The sequence below is a fragment of the Dysidea avara genome, chromosome 2 (assembly GCF_963678975.1).
Source record: "Dysidea avara chromosome 2, odDysAvar1.4, whole genome shotgun sequence".
In the NCBI taxonomy this organism is placed as follows: Eukaryota; Metazoa; Porifera; class Demospongiae; order Dictyoceratida; family Dysideidae; genus Dysidea; species Dysidea avara.
Genome location: NC_089273.1, coordinates 11,215,985 through 11,236,098, shown reverse-complemented (window position 1 = coordinate 11,236,098; position 20,114 = coordinate 11,215,985). Strand labels below are relative to the sequence as shown.

At 35.8% G+C, this 20,114-nt stretch overlaps 1 protein-coding gene across 1 annotated transcript in view; it reads right to left on the bottom strand.

Annotated features, from left to right (window-relative positions):
* Positions 1–20,114, bottom strand: part of LOC136247806 (adhesion G-protein coupled receptor V1-like) — a 52,903-nt gene that overhangs the window by 31,240 nt on the left and 1,549 nt on the right. Inside the window, exons 4-35 of the mRNA XM_066039629.1 lie at positions 19,268–19,405; positions 18,988–19,194; positions 18,758–18,895; positions 17,916–18,122; positions 16,912–17,061; positions 16,240–16,446; positions 15,947–16,096; positions 15,691–15,894; positions 15,493–15,627; positions 12,959–13,159; positions 12,764–12,901; positions 12,504–12,707; positions 11,766–11,903; positions 11,486–11,692; positions 11,255–11,392; positions 9,686–9,892; positions 9,383–9,532; positions 8,712–8,918; positions 8,500–8,649; positions 8,244–8,447; positions 8,046–8,180; positions 4,072–4,272; positions 3,885–4,022; positions 3,623–3,826; positions 2,885–3,022; positions 2,605–2,811; positions 2,374–2,511; positions 1,550–1,756; positions 1,246–1,395; positions 576–782; positions 283–432; positions 27–230 (exon numbers count right to left, since the gene is read on the bottom strand). Of these exons, the coding sequence (XP_065895701.1) occupies positions 27–230; positions 283–432; positions 576–782; positions 1,246–1,395; positions 1,550–1,756; positions 2,374–2,511; positions 2,605–2,811; positions 2,885–3,022; positions 3,623–3,826; positions 3,885–4,022; positions 4,072–4,272; positions 8,046–8,180; positions 8,244–8,447; positions 8,500–8,649; positions 8,712–8,918; positions 9,383–9,532; positions 9,686–9,892; positions 11,255–11,392; positions 11,486–11,692; positions 11,766–11,903; positions 12,504–12,707; positions 12,764–12,901; positions 12,959–13,159; positions 15,493–15,627; positions 15,691–15,894; positions 15,947–16,096; positions 16,240–16,446; positions 16,912–17,061; positions 17,916–18,122; positions 18,758–18,895; positions 18,988–19,194; positions 19,268–19,405 (5,559 nt within the window). The remainder of the gene's footprint in view (positions 1–26; positions 231–282; positions 433–575; positions 783–1,245; positions 1,396–1,549; positions 1,757–2,373; positions 2,512–2,604; positions 2,812–2,884; positions 3,023–3,622; positions 3,827–3,884; positions 4,023–4,071; positions 4,273–8,045; positions 8,181–8,243; positions 8,448–8,499; positions 8,650–8,711; positions 8,919–9,382; positions 9,533–9,685; positions 9,893–11,254; positions 11,393–11,485; positions 11,693–11,765; positions 11,904–12,503; positions 12,708–12,763; positions 12,902–12,958; positions 13,160–15,492; positions 15,628–15,690; positions 15,895–15,946; positions 16,097–16,239; positions 16,447–16,911; positions 17,062–17,915; positions 18,123–18,757; positions 18,896–18,987; positions 19,195–19,267; positions 19,406–20,114) is intronic.

Below are 20,114 nucleotides of genomic sequence, written 5' to 3'. Positions count from 1 at the left end.
ATAGGTGTATTATACTACTATCATACCTGAACTATCAGTGATTATTCCAACTGAGGTGTCCCTACCTACTCTCACTAGAGGATTATAACTAGCAAGTGTTAAATTCATATCAAAAGTCTCCACTCCTTCTACCACATTGTCACAGCTCACTGATATGTTACCTCTACCCTCTGTTGATCCAGCTTCAATTGTTATAGTAATTGGATTAGAGTCAAAGTCAACACCTGATCCTATTGGAGTATAGTAGTCACTAAACATTATATCTACCAATGTATTCCTTACCAGTTGCTGATAATGGTGATTGCTCAGAAGGAGTAACTATTACATCAAGAGGAGCTGAAGATGTTCCCCTAACCTTGACAACTACCACCTCCACTATTCCTGATGATTCACTACCAGTAAATTGTCCTTCAGCAAAGTCGATTACAACCACTAAAGATTACATCATCAAACAAGAGTATTGACATAATGCTAGCTGTAATTTTGTGCAATACTTGCATGTAAAACATTATTATGATTATAATAAAATCAGTTAATGCCTGGCTGTAACTTTGAAAAGTATTAACCACACTCACTAGTATTATCAGTGATTTCTCCAACAGCCATATCACGATTACCAGCTGATATCCTTCCATTAAATAATTCTGGTACAGTTAATGTTAAGTCAAACATTTCATCTCCCTCAACAATGGTATCATTGAACACTGTTATACTAACATTACTTGTTGTTATACCACTGGGGAATGTGGCTGTTTGGTCTGTAGTGTTAAAGTCAACATCACCTGATAAAAAAAGAATTGTTTCATAGTAACAATACTGTAGTAGTTGCCATTGAATTAACAGAGGTGGTGGAAATGGTGGACTATGGCCACATTTTGTTTGCAATAAATTTAAAGGTACTCAAATAGAGCAATCAAACACTGTAACATAGAACAGTCACAATTTAAGTTAACTAACTGCAAGTCACTACATAATTACCGTATTCAAACATGGCAAAAATACTAAATATAATAGCTTTTGCCACAGATCCTATTGCACGCAACCTATTTCTATTGTATACCTAAGACACCAATGTATTATTTAACTGGTTGGCCCCAATGCTTTGGCATGCTTCACAGACTCTTTCTTTACTTATAAACACTTTATATTGATACAATTCTACTTGTTTAGGTAGTTTAAGTTTAATCAAGTTTTTATCAGGATTAGTTATGATGCTATCTAGTGTCATAGTGCTTTAGGTCATACCTTCAGCAGAAACAGGTGATTGTTCTGATGGAGTTACAATCACATCAAATGATCTACTAGATGATCCTCCTACTAGCTCCAGTGTTACCACTACTGATCCAGTTTCTTCAGAACCAAAGAATCTGTCCTGGATAAATCTCACCGTTATGTCTATGAAAGACAGTACATGAAGTATACACTTTATTTCACATTTGTTGGCTAATGCAAGTAAAATATCTCACACCATTTGCAATAAGATTAACACTACTGGAATAATGTATTTCATAACAAATGTAGCAAAATAATTTAGACTTTTTTTACTAACTTGTAGTATCCATTATTGTGATGTTAGCTTGTGATGGGTTAGTAACACTAACTCTATTTGGTAGTGATGTTGACTGAATAGTGAGATCAATGGTTTCATCATCTTCCACTACATTATCATCAGTTATTGGAACATCAAATGAACTGATTGTCTCTCCAGCACTAAATATGACTTGGTATGATCCTGAACCATAATCCTCTCCACCACCTAAGATCATAGTAAGATTTTCATCATATATTTAACCATTAAAGCTGCATAAGCCAATAAATCGACATTTTTTACATAGCATAAAACGCACAATTAGTTCTGATGCATGGATACTTAATGGTTTCACTTCAAAACCACTTTTCAGCTGGTATATACATTGGGTTACTATGAGCAATCATAGTAATTTCATTCACTCACTTGTGGTTTTGACATAATGAAGATTGATGTCAGTCATGTACAGTTTCCTTAATGCATGAAACAGGCAGCCATTTTTGTACAAATATCTTATTCATGTGATCTTTATTGTCATGATTTGCCAATGAGTGGCAAAGCTAATAGTATGAGCATTTTCATTGAGTACATGTCGTTTCATGGAAAGCTTTAGCAATATCGTTTTGTTGCAAGGTGAGTCACATGGTAACATTTATTCCTTATTGTATCAAACATATAATGACACAAGTTGTGTACCCATAGGATTAATGGTTTGTGATTTGCAGTGTTTAGTTTGAGGCCATACATAAAAGCCATAATATTATATCGGCAAAAATTATGTATTTAAAGTGTGTTAAGTTATTACTTACAAATACTTGTGGATTTAAGAGTTAACAAAGACTTACCGTTAGCTGAACCATCTGTGACATTTACAATTACAGTGATATCAGTTGATGATGGATTACTGAGAACTAATACAGGTTGTGCTGGTCCTTCATCTTCATTAACCATGTATGTTGACTGGTTGAAGCTTACAGTAATATCTGTGGAAATGTAGCATACAAGTACGGCTTGTAACTTTAAAGTTTGCAAAACTGTATCTATATTTACAGTGCTATACAATCTATCACACTCACCATCATCATCCACAATGGTCACCGTTACTTGACTAGGATCTCCTACAACAACTCCATCAGGTAGTGAAGACTGATTAATAGTGAGATTAAAGGTCTCATCATCTTCTAATATATTATCATCAGTGATAAGAGTGTTGAGTTGTGATGAATTTACTCCAGCAGGGAATGTGACAGTATACACTCCAGATGTGTAATCTGTATCATTACCTGTAATAATGTAACAGTCAACAATTTATCACTCAACATCACATTATGTATTAGTGTAATGTTGTACACTCACCAGTAGCTGTTCCATCACTACTAAACACTTGTACAGTGACATCAATAGCAGGTGAACTACTCAGTTCTAACATTATTGTAACAATACTGACATCTTCATTAACACGGTATGTGGACTGGCTGAATCTCACAGTTATAACTACATTAAAATAAAATGGATATGATATTGTATGTGATGAGAAATACCATAAATAATCTATTATAGTCTCTAAGCTTGTTATAATGTCTTATGTAGTACTCCCACAGTCAGCTATATAGAGCCTATCTGACTGAAAATAGTTTTGGAAAACTGTGTTTACCCAACTGTATGCATCTGTCCACAATTGCAAGTGAACATGAAAATGGAGTCAATATAATTTCTATTATGAAAATGATTGAAGCGTACAACAGGATGAAATATGGATACAGTGGGACTTCATTATCTGAACACCTGTGTATCTGTTCAAACAGGAAAAATGAATTTGTTTGTATAACCTATTCATTTATATACAGATTTCCATTTAACTACACTAGAGAACATATAAATTATTTATATACTCCAGCATGTTAACAAAATACCCTAATAAAACAGTCACTTTTATTATACAGATAAACGAAATTTAGATACTGAATTACAATTTTATATGGTTACACTGTAATGAATTACACACATTCTTATGGTTACATGATACTTCATCAACTATTAACAATCTCAGACTTTAATGTACAATAATCGTTAACAGTGCCCACACTTACGTACCTCCGTGATTAAGGATGGTCACAGTAGCAGAATTATTATCAACACTTATTGATAAACAAGTTGTCATCAATGTTATAGTAATATTAAATATCTCATTATCTTCATGTATCATATCATTAATAATATCTACACTATATAATGATGATGTCAACCCAGCTGGTATGACCAGTAGTGATTGTTGTGTTACATTATGATCTTCTCCACCTGTGAAAGATATATGTACATTAATAGTATCATGTAGTCATTGGGTTAACAATATTACCAGTAGTTGTCCCATCAGTGATAGTGACTAGTACAGTTACATCTTGTGAAGTTACTCTACTAAGTGTAACACCCACTAGTAATTGACCATCAGCTTCTGATACCGAATATTCTGTTTGGTTCAGTGATAATACTGCTTCTGTGGTAGGAATAATTTTAAATTATAACAGTGTAGTCACTTCACTCACCATCATCATCCATTATAGTCACATTACTACCAATAACATCTCCAGTAGTAACTCCACATGTGGTAACAGACTCTACAGTGACACTGAACACTTCATCACATTCTACAACATCATTATCAATAATGTCTATTGTAAATGATTGTGTTAATACTCCAGCAGGAACATCAACTGTAAATCTTGTTCCATTGTAATCCTGAACATCTGTTAATACAATCAATTTAGATATTTAGACTCTATTTAGGCTGTTTTGGGTGGGTAATAAATCTCATATACTCCACCTTGTTTTCTAATATACTCCACACCTTCAGGCATAATATAACATATGCTCAAAATCTAGGTTTATCCAATCGCTGTGCATTGTTCACGTGAAGTGATTTAACGAGCGCTTTTATTTTGTCACGTGAGGGTGCATAGTTGCCATGGCGCTAGTATTATCGTAAGAAAACCAGCCGCTTTTGTTGAGTCTACAGCAGAAACAGCCGTGGATGAGGTAAGTAATCTGAGTATAATGTGAAATAGAGTCTAAAGCAGTTATACGGGCACAATATGGAGTCTATGAAATTTGTAACCAGATCTGCAAAAACAGGACATAATCGCATATTTTTCGAACTGCTGGTTATTAAATATTTACAATCTACTTAGCCAAGTGTACCTACTGGCAAAGTTTCAGCTTCATGTGCCAATAGCTTTGGGAGTTACAGCCCTTAATAATAGCGACAACAGAAAAATCGATGTGTACAGTAAGTATAGGGAAAATAAATTGCAGGCGCTTACAAAAACGGTTGTAAGTTACCAACGGATTGAGGTACGGAACTACAATTTTCACCATCGTATTTGTCATGAACAGAGGAATCGTTTACTGGAAAAGTTTGTCATTTACTCACCCTGTTTTACTGCATAAAAAGGCAAAATTCATGAAGAAAAATCAATCGCGTACGATCACTTCGATATGATGTAAACAAACGCTCATAACTTACGTATCATTAGATCTACTGCAACGAAACAATGATTTTCCAACTGCTCTTGAGTAGGCGATTAAGATGATACCCAGGTTTTCATTGTTAGTCCCTTCCTTTGCTAAGAATCAACGTTAACAAAATTGACGGAATTTTTTCAATAATACGCAAGTATTTCACCCAATGTATTCAATGCTTGATACTTAATTTAGGCTTGTGTGATTATGTCCCTTTTTCGTAGATCCGGTGACATTTATAAACCCTAAGGCCCTTAGTAGCACCCTAGCTTCGCTCGTGTACTACAGCCCGGGGCCTTCGGGTTTATAAATTTCATAGACTCTACATTGTGTCCGTACAACTATTATATATGTGACTGGATCTACGAAAACCGTTCTTATCACCCAAGACAGGAAGTTTGATTTTTTCACACAAACACAAAGCTTAATGAATGCACTATCAAGTTTCACTGCCACAGTCCACCAGAGTAAAGTGGTCTGCTTTTGCTGGCTGCTTTTCTAGAGCACAGTGGCGAGCCGTACGAGTGGTCTGGGGTCTTGATGGAGCCCTGGCCAACCAGGAGATGGCTGTGTGTGGCTGTACAGCTCTGTGGTGTTGGACAATGACCTGTGCTGTAAATTTCCTTTCATTTTAGCCAGTTCTGAGCCCTGAATGGCCTATAACTTGGCCTAATTCATCCTAGCACATCTCTTTTCAATTTTTGAACACCATCTTGCCCGCCTTCCAGGGCCCCCGCCTCCCACCCCTTCTGGAGCTCGCCTGATACAGACAACCTCGGTTTAAAAACTATCTAAAATGGCGGGAAACTTAGCTGTTGACTACTTCTTCAGTGGATGATTAGGAAGGTAAGAAATTGTTGTGAAACGTGTGAAAATTTGGTATGCGTAGCTACCACCATTGGCCAGCTACAACACACAGAATATTTAAAACCGACGTTTCTCGATACTTTTAAATGGGCGATAAGACCGGTTTTCCCAGAGACAGTCACATACAACAATAGATTTATAGCTAGGTACACCAGAACAGCCAGCTTACCATTTTCAGCCATGAAACACAACAAGAAGCACTGATAGCCACTTCAAACAGCAAGAGGAGAGAGTTCACAGCTTTGTAATATTAGTGTGATCACGTGATCTCACGTGACACAGTTGTATGTAACTGGATCTACGAAAACCGTTCTTATCGCCCAAGACAGGAAGTTTGATTTTTTCACACAAACACAAAGCTTAATGAATGCACTATCAAGTTTCACTGCCACAGTCCACCAGAGTAAAGTGGTCTGCTTTTGCTGGCTGCTTTTCTAGAGCACAGTGGCGAGCCGTACGAGTGGTCTGGGGTCTTGATGGAGCCCTGGCCAACCAGGAGATGGCTGTGTGTGGCTGTACAGCTCTGTGGTGTTGGACAATGACCTGTGCTGTAAATTTCCTTTCATTTTAGCCAGTTCTGAGCCCTGAATGGCCTATAACTTGGCCTAATTCATCCTAGCACGTCTCTTTTCAATTTTTGAACACCATCTTGCCCGCCTTCCAGGGCCCCCGCCTCCCACCCCTTCTGGAGCTCGCCTGATACAGACAACCTCGGTTTAAAAACTATCTAAAATGGCGGGAAACTTAGCTGTTGACTACTTCTTCAGTGGATGATTAGGAAGGTAAGAAATTGTTGTGAAACGTGTGAAAATTTGGTATGCGTAGCTACCACCATTGGCCAGCTACAACACACAGAATATTTAAAACCGACGTTTCTCGATACTTTTAAATGGGCGATAAGACCGGTTTTCCCAGAGACAGTCACATATACTGATAAACCAGCAAACACATTGCAACATACAACACACATTTTGGAAATGTAGTTCTTTTTTAGTGTAAAAGATGTGTACGTATATGTGATATATACCACTTTAGTGTGGGAATTCAAAGGTGCCACTCAGTGTTTAACTCACATATTGCCTGGACAATGAGAAGGCGGTTTGCCAATGACTTTGATACCCTGCCAGTTCAAAGAAATGATGCGCTTTGACGTGAGCTTTGTATTGTGGGACTCATTTTTTGTAGAAGTTGCTAAGCTGAGTATATTTGCTAAGATTGACTACTCAGTTGTTACTAAGGGATAATGAAGGCACAAATTAATTGTTTAGGCGATTGTGGATGTGTATTTCTACCCACCGCATATCAGCCTTTGAACAGACCACGGAACAGCAAAGCTACTACTACTACTACTACTACTACGAAATAGGTTAGTCACTTACAGTCCTAAGTACTTAACTTAATATAATAACTTACTTACTGTTCCAGTAGTGAAGTTAGTTGGCTTAACTTAGTACAACAATGATTACAATATAACCTACATCCCACAATCGCAAGTTTTCTAACACTGCGTGTTGAAGCATAGTAACATTTAATGACGTTTTAACATTTGGCTAATGTTCTGATGGCTGTTAGCCCACACTATTAAAACCACGATCGATATTCAGATGCTACTGTATAAAACAAGTGGGATGAGATCTCGTTAGTTCCTTCACCTATTAGGTGAGTGTGCCCCAAGTGATTTATATCACTTATACTACGACTGCTTGGTATTTACTGATATTATACAACCACAGCCCTCGGGCTGCACCCTCGGGTTTTGGGTGTATATATCAACAAATCCCTCACAACCGTGGTATAACTATTAAATAAATATTGCAGTGAAACAATGAAGACGATATATAAGACAGCCTTCTACTGTAGCAAGAGTGTAGGAAGAAATTTTAAATGATCAATTTGCTTTCTAAAATTGAATTTTACTAATATTTTTTTAGTTAGAAATATGTCTGAAGGATTATTTGAGTACACAACTGTTTGGCTATAGAATCTGACTACTTAATTAGGATATATCAAAGAATAATCTTAAAGCACTGCAATAAAAAGTGGAGAGGCTTTGGCCCCCCCCATCATATTCATTGCCAAACCTATTTCTTAATACAAAAATGTTCATGTTATTAATCTTCAATGCTTTACTCACCTGTAGCAGTGATGTCCATTGTAGTCAGTACAACTTCAAATGATTCGGATGATACTTGACTGAGTCTTAGCATTAATGTCACTACACTACTGTTCTCTCTTGTCTCATAACTGGACTGTTCAATGTTCACCACAACTATACACAATATTATACATGTCACACACTGATCAACATAGATATATTATACTACTATCATACCTGTACTATCAGTGATTATTCCAACTGAAGTGTCCCTACCTACTCTCACTAGAGGATTATCACTAGCAAGTGTTAAATTCATATCAAAAGTCTCCACTCCTTCTACCACATTGTCACAGCTCACTGATATGTTACCTCTACCCTCTGTTGATCCAGCTTCAATTGTTATAGTAGTTGTATTAGAGTCAAAGTCAACACCCGATCCTATTGGAGTATAGTAGTCACTAAACATTATATCTACCAATGTATTCCTTACCAGTTGCTGATAATGGTGATTGTTCAGAAAGAGTAACTATTACATCAAGAGGAGCTGAAGATGTTCCCCCAACCTTGGCAACTACCACCTCCACTATTCCTGATGATTCAATACCAGTAAATTGTCCTTCAGCAAAGTCGATTACAACCACTAAATATAATAAAATCAGTTACTGCCTGGCTGTAACTTTGAAAAGCATTAACCACACTCACTAGTATTATCTGTGATTTCTCCAACAGCCATATCACGATTACCAGCTGATATCCTTCCATTAAATAATTCTGGTACAGTTAATGTTAAGTCAAACATTTCATATCCCTCAACAATGGTATCATTGAACACTGATATACTAACATTACTTGTTGTTATACCACTGGGGAATGTGGCTGTTTGGTCTGTAGTGTTAAAGTCAACATCACCTGATAAAAAAAAGAATTGTTTCATAGCAACAATACTGCAGTAGTTGCCATTGAATTAACAGAGGTGGTGGAAATGGTGGACTATGGCCACATTTTGTTTGCAATAAATTTAGAGGTACTCAAATAGAGCAATCAAACACTGTAACATAGAACAGTCACAATTTAAGTTAACTAACTGCAAGTCACTACATAATTACCATATTCAAACATGGCAAAAATACAAAATCTCGTAGCTTTTGCCACAGATCCTATTGCACGCAACCTATTTCTATTGTATACCTAAGACACCAATGTATTATTTAACTGGTTGGCCCCAATGCTTTGGCATGCTTCACAGACTCTTTCTTTACTTATAAACACTTTATATTGATACAATTCTACTTGTTTAGGTAGTTTAAGTTTAATCAAGTTTTAATCAGGATTAGTTATGATGCCATCTAGTGTCATAGTGCTTTAGGTCATACCTTCAGCAGAAACAGGTGATTGTTCTGATGGAGTTACAATCACATCAAATGATCTACTAGATGATCCTCCTACTAGCTCCAGTGTTACCACTACTGATCCAGTTTCTTCAGAACCAAAGAATCTGTCCTGGATAAATCTCACCGTTATGTCTATAAAAGACAGTACATGAAGTATACACTTTATTTCACATTTGTTGGCTAATGGAAGTAAAATATCTCACACCATTTGCAATAAGATTAACACTACTGGAATAGTGTATTCCATAATACATGTAGTAAAATAATTTAGATTTTTTTACTAACTTGTAGTATCCATTATTGTGATGTTAGCTTGTGATGGGTTAGTAACACTAACTCTATTTGGTAGTGATGTTGACTGAATAGTGAGATCAATGGTTTCATCATCTTCCACTACATTATCATTAGTTATTTGAATATCAAATGAACTGATTGTCTCTCCAGCAGTGAATGTGACTTGATATGATCCTGAGCCATAATCCTCTCCACCACCTAAGATCATAGTAAGATTTTCATCATATATTTAACCCTTAAGGTTACGGAATAGTTTTAAATGCATGGGAGGAACAAATTACAAAACCTGCTTTAAACCAAACAGGGATAAATAATTTCAACAACTGTGTTGTGTTAGCAATACAAATAATTGTGCTTGTTTGTTTTCACTACAGAACAACGACTGTTCTTGGGTGTGTGGCCCACAATAGAGCGATGTTTTATAAAAACGCGCCACCAAAAACCAGACTAACAGATTACTGAATCCTTATAATTTCAACACAAGTGGCTAAACAACTAAAATATCTAGGTCCTGTGGAAGCGATTTTTTAAGTTACTGGTTGTATTGACATTTTATTGAACTTTTAGTAGTTTTTTCGAGTGAAACAAGCTCTTTGAAGGTTTGTATCTGAGTCACTGGGGAGAAACACCCAAAAAATACTTCCACAGGACTTAATAAATTTAATATACAGTATCACTATGCCCCAGAAAAGCCAATAGAGCCTACAGCTTTTGCTGTATTCAGCAGCAGAAAAACATGGTAGTGACAGATGGAGCTGAGCGATGTACGGGCTGGTTTACTTGTGTTACTACAACAAATTGTAATGTTCCACCTGCCTCAAACTACACTGTAGCTACATAAAAACATTAAATATGAAGAGCTTCACCTTCATTTAAAACTTTTCACGCTGCTAGACTGATTTTATGGGCTTCTCAAAAAATATCGATAGGCATTCAAAATTTTGAATGATTGCCCGTGACTATACCGTAACCTTAAAGCTGCATAATCCAATAAATCGGCATTTTTTACATAGCATAAAACACACAATAATTTCTGATACACGGATACTTAATGGTTTCAGCTTGTCTAACTTCAAAACCACTTTTCAGCTAGTATATACATTGGCTACTATGAGCAATCATAGTAATTTCATTCACTCACTTGTGGTTTTGACATATTGAAGTTTGAAGTCAGGCATGTTAAGTTTCCTTGATGTATGAAACAGGCAGCCATTTTTGTACAAATATCTTATTCATGTGATCTTTATTGTCATGATTTGCCAATGAGTGGTAAAGCTAATAGCATGAGCATTTTCATTGAGTACATGTCGTTTCATGGATAGCTTTGGCAATATTGTTTTGTTGCAAGGTGAGTCACATGGTTTCATTTATTCCTTATTGTATCAAACATATAATGACACAAGTTGTGTACCCATAGGATTAATGGTTTGTGATTTACAGTGTTTAGTTTGAGGCCATACATAAAAGCCATAATATTATATCGGCTAAAATTATGTATTTAAAGTGTGTTAAGTTGTTACTTATAATTACTTGTGGATTTAAGAGTTAACAGAGACTTACCGTTAGCTGAACCATCTGTGACATTTACAATTACAGTGATATCAGTTGATGATGGATTACTGAGAACTAATACAGGTTGTGCTGGTCCTTCATCTTCATTAACCATGTATGTTGACTGGTTGAAGCTTACAGTAATATCTGTGGAAATGTAGCATACAAGTACGGCTTGTAACTTTAAAGTTTGCAAAACTGTATCTATATTTACAGTGCTATACAATCTATCACACTCACCGTCATCATCCACAATGGTCACCGTTACTTGACTAGCATCTCCTACAACAACTCCATCAGGTAGTGAAGACTGATTAATAGTGAGATTAAAGGTCTCATCATCTTCTAATATATTATCATCAGTGATAAGAGTGTTGAGTTGTGATGAATTTACTCCAGCAGGGAATGTGACAGTATACACTCCAGATGTGTAATCTGTATCATTACCTGTAATAATGTAACAGTCAACAATTTATCACTCAACATCACATTATGTATTAGTGTAATGTTGTACACTCACCAGTAGCTGTTCCATCACTACTAAACACTTGTACAGTGACATCAATAGCAGGTGAACTACTCAGTTCTAACATTATTGTAACATTACTGACATCTTCATTAACACGGTATGTGGACTGGCTGAATCTCACAGTTATAACTACATTAAAATAAAATGGATATGATATTGTATGTGATGAGAAATACCATAAATAATCTATTATAGTCTCTAAGCTTGTTATAATGTCTTATGTAGTACTCCCACAGTCAGCTATATAGAGCCTATCTTACTGAAAATAGTTTTGGAAAACTGTGTTTACCCAACTGTATGCATCTGTCCACAATTGCAAGTGAACATGAAAATGGAGTCAATATAATTTCTATTATGAAAATGATTGAAGCGTACAACAGGATGAAATACGGATACAGTGGGACTTCATTATCTGAACACCTGTGTATCTGTTCAAATAGGAAAAAATGAATTTGTTTGTATAACCTATTCATTTATATACAGATTTCCATTCAACTACTCTAGAGAACATATAAATTATTATATACTCCAGCATGTTAACAAAATACCCTAATAAAACAGTCACTTTTATTATACAGATAAATGAGATTTAGATACTGAATTACAATTTTATATGGTTACACTGTAATGAATTACACACATTCTTATGGTTACATGATACTTCATCAACTATTAACAATCTCAGACTTTAATGTACAATAATCGTTAACAGTGCCCACACTTACGTACCTCCGTGATTAAGGATGGTCACAGTAGCAGAATTATTATCAACACTTATTGATAAACAAGTTGTCATCAATGTTATAGTAATATCAAATATCTCATTATCTTCATGTATCATATCATTAATAATATCTACACTATACAATGATGATGTCAACCCAGCTGGAATGACGAGTAGTGATTGTTGTGTTACATTATAATCTTCTCCACCTGTGAAAGATATGTACATTAATAGTATCATGTAGTCATTGGGTTAACAATATTACCAGTAGTTGTCCCATCAGTGATTGTGACTAGTACAGTTACATCTTGTGATGTTACTCTACTAAGTGTAACACCCACTAATATTTGTCCATCAGCTTCTGATACCGAATATTCTGTTTGGTTCAGTGATAATACTGCTTCTGTGTGTGGAAACATTTTACATAGAAAGATTATGACTCTGTAATAACTCCACTCACCATCATAATCAATTATAGTCACATTACTACTGATAACATCTCCAGTAGTAACTCCACATGTGGTAACAGACTCTATAGTGACACTGAACACTTCATCACATTCTACAACATCATCATCAATAATGTCTATTGTAAATGATTGTGTTAATACTCCAGCAGGAACATCAACTGTAAATCTTGTTCCATTGTAATCCTCAACATCTGTTAATACAATCAATTTAGATATTTAGACTCTATTTAGGCTGTTTTGGGTGGGTGTTAAATCTCATATACTCCACCTTGTTTTCTAATATACTCCACACCTTCAGGCATAATATAACATATGCTCAAAATCTAGGTTTATCCAATCGCTGTGCATTGTTCACGTGAAGTGATTTAACGAGCGCTATTATTTTGTCACGTGAGGGTGCATAGTTGCCATGGCGCTAGTATTATCGTAAGAAAACCATCCGCTTTTGTTGAGCCTACAGCAGAAACAGCCGTGGATGAGGTAAGTAATCTGAGTATAATGTGAAATAGAGTCTAAAGCAGTTATACGGGCACAATATGGAGTCTATGAAATTTGTAACCAGATCTGCAAAAACAGGACATAATCGCATATTTCTCCAATTGCTGGTTATTAAATATTTACAATCTACTTAGCCAAGTGTACCTACTGGCAAAGTTTCAGCTTCATGTGCCAATAGCTTTGGGAGTTACAGCCCTCCAAAATAGCGAAAACAGAAAAATCGATATGTACAGCAAGTATAGGGAAAATAAATTGCAGGCGCTTACAAAAACGGTTGTAATTTACCAACAGATTGAGGTACGGAACTAAAAGTTTCACCATTGTATTTGTCATGAACAGAGGAATCGTTTACTGGAAAAAATTTGGCATTTACTCACCCTTTTTCACTGCATAAAAAGGCAAAATACATGAAGAAAAATCGATCGCGTACGATCACTTCGACATGATGTAAACAAACGCACATAACTTACGTATCATTGGGTCTACTGCAACGAAACAAAGATTTTCTAACTCCTCTTGAGCAGGCGATTACGATGATATACAGAATTGCATTGTTAGTTCCTTCCTTCACTAAGAAACAAGGTTAAACAAAATTGACGGAATTTTTTTCAATAATATGCAAGTATTTCACCCAATGTATTCAATGCTTTATACTTAATTTAGGCTTGTGCGATTATGTCCCTTTTTCGCAGATCCGGTCACATTTATAAACCCTAAGGCCCTTAGTAGCGCCCTAGCGTCACTCGTGTACTACAGCCCGGGGCCTTCGGGTTTATAAATTTCATAGACTCTACATTGTGTCCGTACAACTATTATATATACTGATAAACCAGCAAACACATTACAACATACAACACACATTTTGGAAATGTAGTTCTTTTTTAGTGTAAAAGATGTGTATGTATATGTGATATATACTACTTTAGTGTGGGAATTCAAAGGTGCCACTCAGTGTTTAACTCACATATTGCCTGGACAATGGGAAGGCGGTTTGCCAATGACTTTGATACCCTGCCAGTTCAAAGAAATGATGCACTTTAACGCGAGCTTTGTATTGTGGGACTCATTTTTTTGTAGAAGTTGCTAAGCTGAGTATATTTGCTAAGATTGACTACTTAGTTGTTACTAAAGGATAATGAAGGCACAAATTAATTGTTTGGGCGATTGTGGATGTGTATTTCTACCCACCGCATATCAGCCTTAGAACAGACCACGGAAAAGCAAAGCTACTACTACTACTACTACGAAATAGGTTAGTCACTTATAGTCTTAAGTACTTAACTTAATATAATAACTTACTGTTCCAGTAGTGAAGTTAGTTGGCTTAACTTAGTACAATAATGATTAAAATATAACCTCCATCCCACAATCGCAAGTTTTCTAACGTTGCGTGTTGAAGCATATTAACATATTAATGACGTTTCAACATTTGGCTAATGTTCTGATGGCTATTAGCCCATGCTATTAAAACCACGATTTATATTCAGATGCTACTGTATAAAACAAATGGGATGAGATCTTGTTAGTTCTTTCACATATTAGGTGAATGTGCCCCAAGTGATTTATATCACTTATACCACGACTGCTTGGTATTTACTGATATTATACAACCACAGCCCTCGGGCTGCACCCTCGGGATTTGGGTGTATATATCAGCAAATCCCTCACAGCTGTGGTATAACTATTAAATAAATATTGCAGTGCAACAATGAAGACGATATATAAGACAGCCTTCTACTGTAGCAAGAGTGTAGGAAGAAATTTTAAATGATCAATTTGCTTTCTAAAATTGAATTTTAGTAATAATTTTTTTAATTAGAAATATGCCTGAAGGATTATTTGAGTACACAACTGTTTGGTTAGAGAATCTGACTGCTTTATTAGGATATATCAAAGAATCATCAGCACTGCAATAAAAAATGAAGAGGCTTTGCCCCCCCCTCCCCCCCCCCCATCATATTCGTTACCAAACCTATTTCTTAATACGAAAATGTTCATGTAATTAATGTTCAATTGCTTTACTCACCCGTAGCAGTGATGTCCATTGTAGTCAGTACAACTTCAAATGGTTCGGATGATACTTGACTGAGTCTTAGCGTTAATGTCATTACACTACTGTTTTCTCTTGTCTCATAACTGGACTGTTCAATGTTCACCACAACTATAAAGGATATTATATATGTCACACACTGATCAACATAGATGTATTATACTACTATCATACCTGTACTATCAGTGATTATTCCAACTGAAGTGTCCCTACCTACTCTCACTAGAGGATTATCACTAGCAAGTGTTAAATTCATATCAAAAGTCTCCATTTGTTCCGTCACATTGTCACAGCTCACTGATATGTTACCTCTACCCTCTGTTGATCCAGCTTCAATTGTTATAGTAATTGGATTAGAGTCAAAGTCAACACCCGATCCTATTGGAGTATAGTAGTCACTAAACAATATATCTACCAATGTATTCCTTACCAGTTGCTGATACTGATGATTGTTCAGAAGGAGTAACTATTACATCAAGAGGAGCTGAAGATGTTCCCCCAACCTTGGCAACTACCACCTCCACTATTCTTGATGATTCACTACCAGTAAATTCTCCTTCAGCAAAGTCGATCACAACCACTAAAGATTACATCATCAAACAAAAGTATTTACATAAGGCTTGCTGTGATTTTGTGCAATACTTGCATGTAAAACATTATTATGATTATAATAAAATCAGTTACTGCCTGGCAGTAACTTTGATAAGCAATAACCACACTCACTAGTATTATCTGTGATTTCTCCAACAGCCATATCACGATTACCAGCTGATATCCTTCCATTAAATAATTCTGGTACAGTTAATGTTAAGTCAAACATTTCATCTCCCTCAACAATGGTATCATTGAACACTGATATACTAACATTACTTGTTGTTATACCACTGGGGAATGTGACTGTTTGGACTGTAGTGTTAAAGTCAACATCACCTGATAAAAAAAAAGAATTGTTTCATAGCAACAATACTGTAGTAGTTGCCACTGAATTAACAGAGGTGGTGGAAATGGTGGACTATGGTCACATTTTGTTTGCAATAAATTTAGAGATACTCAAATAGAGCAATCAAACACTGTAACATAGAACAGTCACAATTTAAGTTAACTAACTGCAAGTCACTACATAATTACCATATTCAAACATGGCAAAAATACAAAATCTCGTAGCTTTTGCCACAGATCCTATTGCACGCCACCTATTTCTATTGTATGCCTAAGACACCAATGCATTATTTAACTGGTTGGCCCCAATGCTTTGGCCTGCTTCACAGACTCTTTCTTTACTTATAAACACTTTATATTGATACAATTCTACTTGTTCAGGTAGTTTAGGTTTAACCCAGTTTTAATCAGGATTAGTTATGATGCCATCTAGTGTCATAGTGCTTTAGGTCATACCTTCAGCAGAAACAGGTGATTGTTCTGATGGAGTTACAATCACATCAAATGATCTACTAGATGATCCTCCTACTAGCTCCAGTGTTACCACTACTGATCCAGTTTCTTCAGTACCAAAGAATCTGTCCTGGATAAATCTCAATGTTATGTCTATGAAAGACAGTACATGAAGTATACACTTTATTTCACATTTGTTCATTAATACAAGTAAAATATCTCACACCATTTGCTATAAGATTAACACTACTGGAATAATGTATTCCATAATGCATGTAGTAAAATAATTTAGGTTTGGATGTGCATGTCATGTGTCTCCTTGCTCACTGTATAAACCCACAATCGAACTTTTCGTATGTTCATGTCGTTGCACGTACATTTGAACTCTTAGCACAGCAATGCTTTGTCGTTATTCTTATGTTGTTTCCAGTGCCCACTATCAAAATTCATAAATCCCAATATAAATACACTCATGAAGCATGCCAGCGGTTTCTCACACGTGTAGGTGATTAACCTAAGTGGCACATATTATAGTTATACCACGGGCGCTTGTGTTTTGCCTGATATTTATGCACTCATTCCCGTAGTATAACCATTAGTTATTTTAAATAGACATACATACATAGCTTGCTACATTGCTTCTCTGAATACTGCTTCTTTCAATACTGTGACTGCTCTATTAGAGTATCTCGATCTTGACTGTTCTATTAGAGTATCTTGGTCTTTTCAGTCATGCAAACATTGTCCATAAAAGTGCAAGGCCCCTCTTGTCTCCCCGCCTCCACCTCCTATGACTGTAAGCATTTAAAGTCCCACTTTTAGGCTTGGTTATATCTAACCAATACTTTCCAAGGCATCAGAATTGTCTTGTGAAGCTGGCTATTGGGTGGTGTTTGGTCAGAAAATCCAAATCCTAATTTACGGTACTACCACACTTTATGATACAGTTTAAACGATAATGCATGTATACAAGGAGTCTGTACAAACACTAGTTACATGTCACTAACTTGTACTATCCATTATTATGATGTTAGCTTGTGATGGGTTAGTAACACTAACTCTATTTGGTAGTGATGTTGACTGAATAGTGAGATCAATGGTTTCATCATCTTCCACTACATTATCATTAGTTATTGGAACATCAAATGAACTGATTGTCTCTCCAGCAGTAAATGTGACTTGATATGATCCTGAACCATAATCCTCTCCACCACCTAAGATCATAGTAAGATTTTCATCATATATTTAACCCTTAAAGCTGCATAATCCAATAAATCAGAATTTGGTATATAGCATAAAACACACAATCATTTCTGATGCATGAATACTTAATGGTTCTAATCTGGCAGTGCAACAAGCTTGTCTAACTTTAAAACCGCTTTTCAGCTGGTATATTCATTGAGCTACTATGAGCACAATCATAGTAATTTCATTCACTCACTTATTTTGAAGACTGACGTCTGGCTTGTCCAGTTTCCATGATACATGAAACAGGCAGCCATTTTTGTACAAATATCTTATTCATGTGATCTTTATTGTCATGATTTGCCAATGAGTGGTAAAGCTAATAGCATGAGCATTTTCATTGAGTACATGTCGTTTCATGGATAGCTTTGCCAATATTGTTTTGTTGCAAGGTGAGTCGCATGGTATCATTTATTCCTTATGGTATCAAACATATAATGACACAAGTTGTGTACCCATAGGATTAATGGTTTGTGATTTACAGTGTTTAGTTTGAGGCCATACATAAAAGCCATAATATTATATCAGCAAAAATAATGTATTTAAAGTATGTTAAGTCGTTACTTATAATTACTTGTGGATTTAAGAGTTAACAAAGGCTTACCATTAGCTGAACCATCTGTGACATTTAAAATTACAGTAATATCAGTTGATGATGGATTACTGAGAACTAGTACAGGTTGTGCTGGTCCTTCATCTTCATTAACCATGTATGTTGACTGGTTGAAGCTCACAGTAATATCTGTGGAAATGTAGCATACAAGTACGGGTTGTAACTTTAAAGTTTGCAAACTGTATCTATTTTTACATTGCTATACAATCTACCACACTCACCATCATCATCCACAATGGTAACTGTTACTTGACTAGGATCTACTACAACAACTCCATCAGGTAGTGAGGACTGGTTAATAATGAGATTAAAGGACTCATCATCTTCTAATATATTATCATCAGTGATAAGAATGGTGAGTTGTGATGAATTTACTCCAGCAGAGAATGTGACAGTATACGCTCCAGATGTGTAATCTGTATCATTACCTGTAATAATGTAACAGTCAACAATTTATCACTCAACATCACATTATGTATTAGTGTAATGTTGTACACTCACCAGTAGCTGTTCCATCACTACTAAACACTTGTACAGTGACATCAATAGCAGGTGAACTACTCAGTTCTAACATTATTGTAACATTACTGACATCTTCATTAGCACTGTATGTGGACTGGCTGAACCACACTGTTATGTCTACAATGTTTACAGAGACAAGTAATATGTAAATGAAAGTAAAATGTATACTCAGACAACATACTGCTATCAGTGGAAGAGGAACAAGTTTATGTGAGGGGGTATAGAATCTTTGGCAGTGGGGGTCTGGGTGGTGTAGTCCCTCTAGTCATTTTAGCTTCCATGATGTCTCAAATTAATTATTGGCATAAATGGTTTAATTTTGAAGGATTTCAACTAAAACACTAAAGTATTCAGAATAGGCTATTTGCAGTCAGCAAAACCTCTTTTGGCAAAATTTTTAGCTATTGACTACAGGGTTAGTAAACATATATACAGCATTTATAAGCAGTACAAAAACAGCCTTTGACACTTTATATACAGTGGTAAGATATCAACTCTCAAAGGAAGTGGTCAGTGGTTCGATTTTTACTGAAGTACTGGCCACTTCTTTGACCAGTTTGAAGCATTGTATTAGAATATATTGATCTTATTCACAACTCCAAGAATGATAATTTCAGCAAAATATTATTCTGAGAGGGGGCTAAGCCTAGCTCCCCTCCAACACTTGAGATATATTAATTCTACTTATACCCATAATTGCAAAGTTGATGCTGCATGCAAACTAAAATGGCTACAGGTTTTAGGGAGCTGTGTTTGCCAAGAACACTTGCTGGCAGAAATTCTCAGCTCAAGTCATCCCTCATTCATACATACATTATTAGCAATT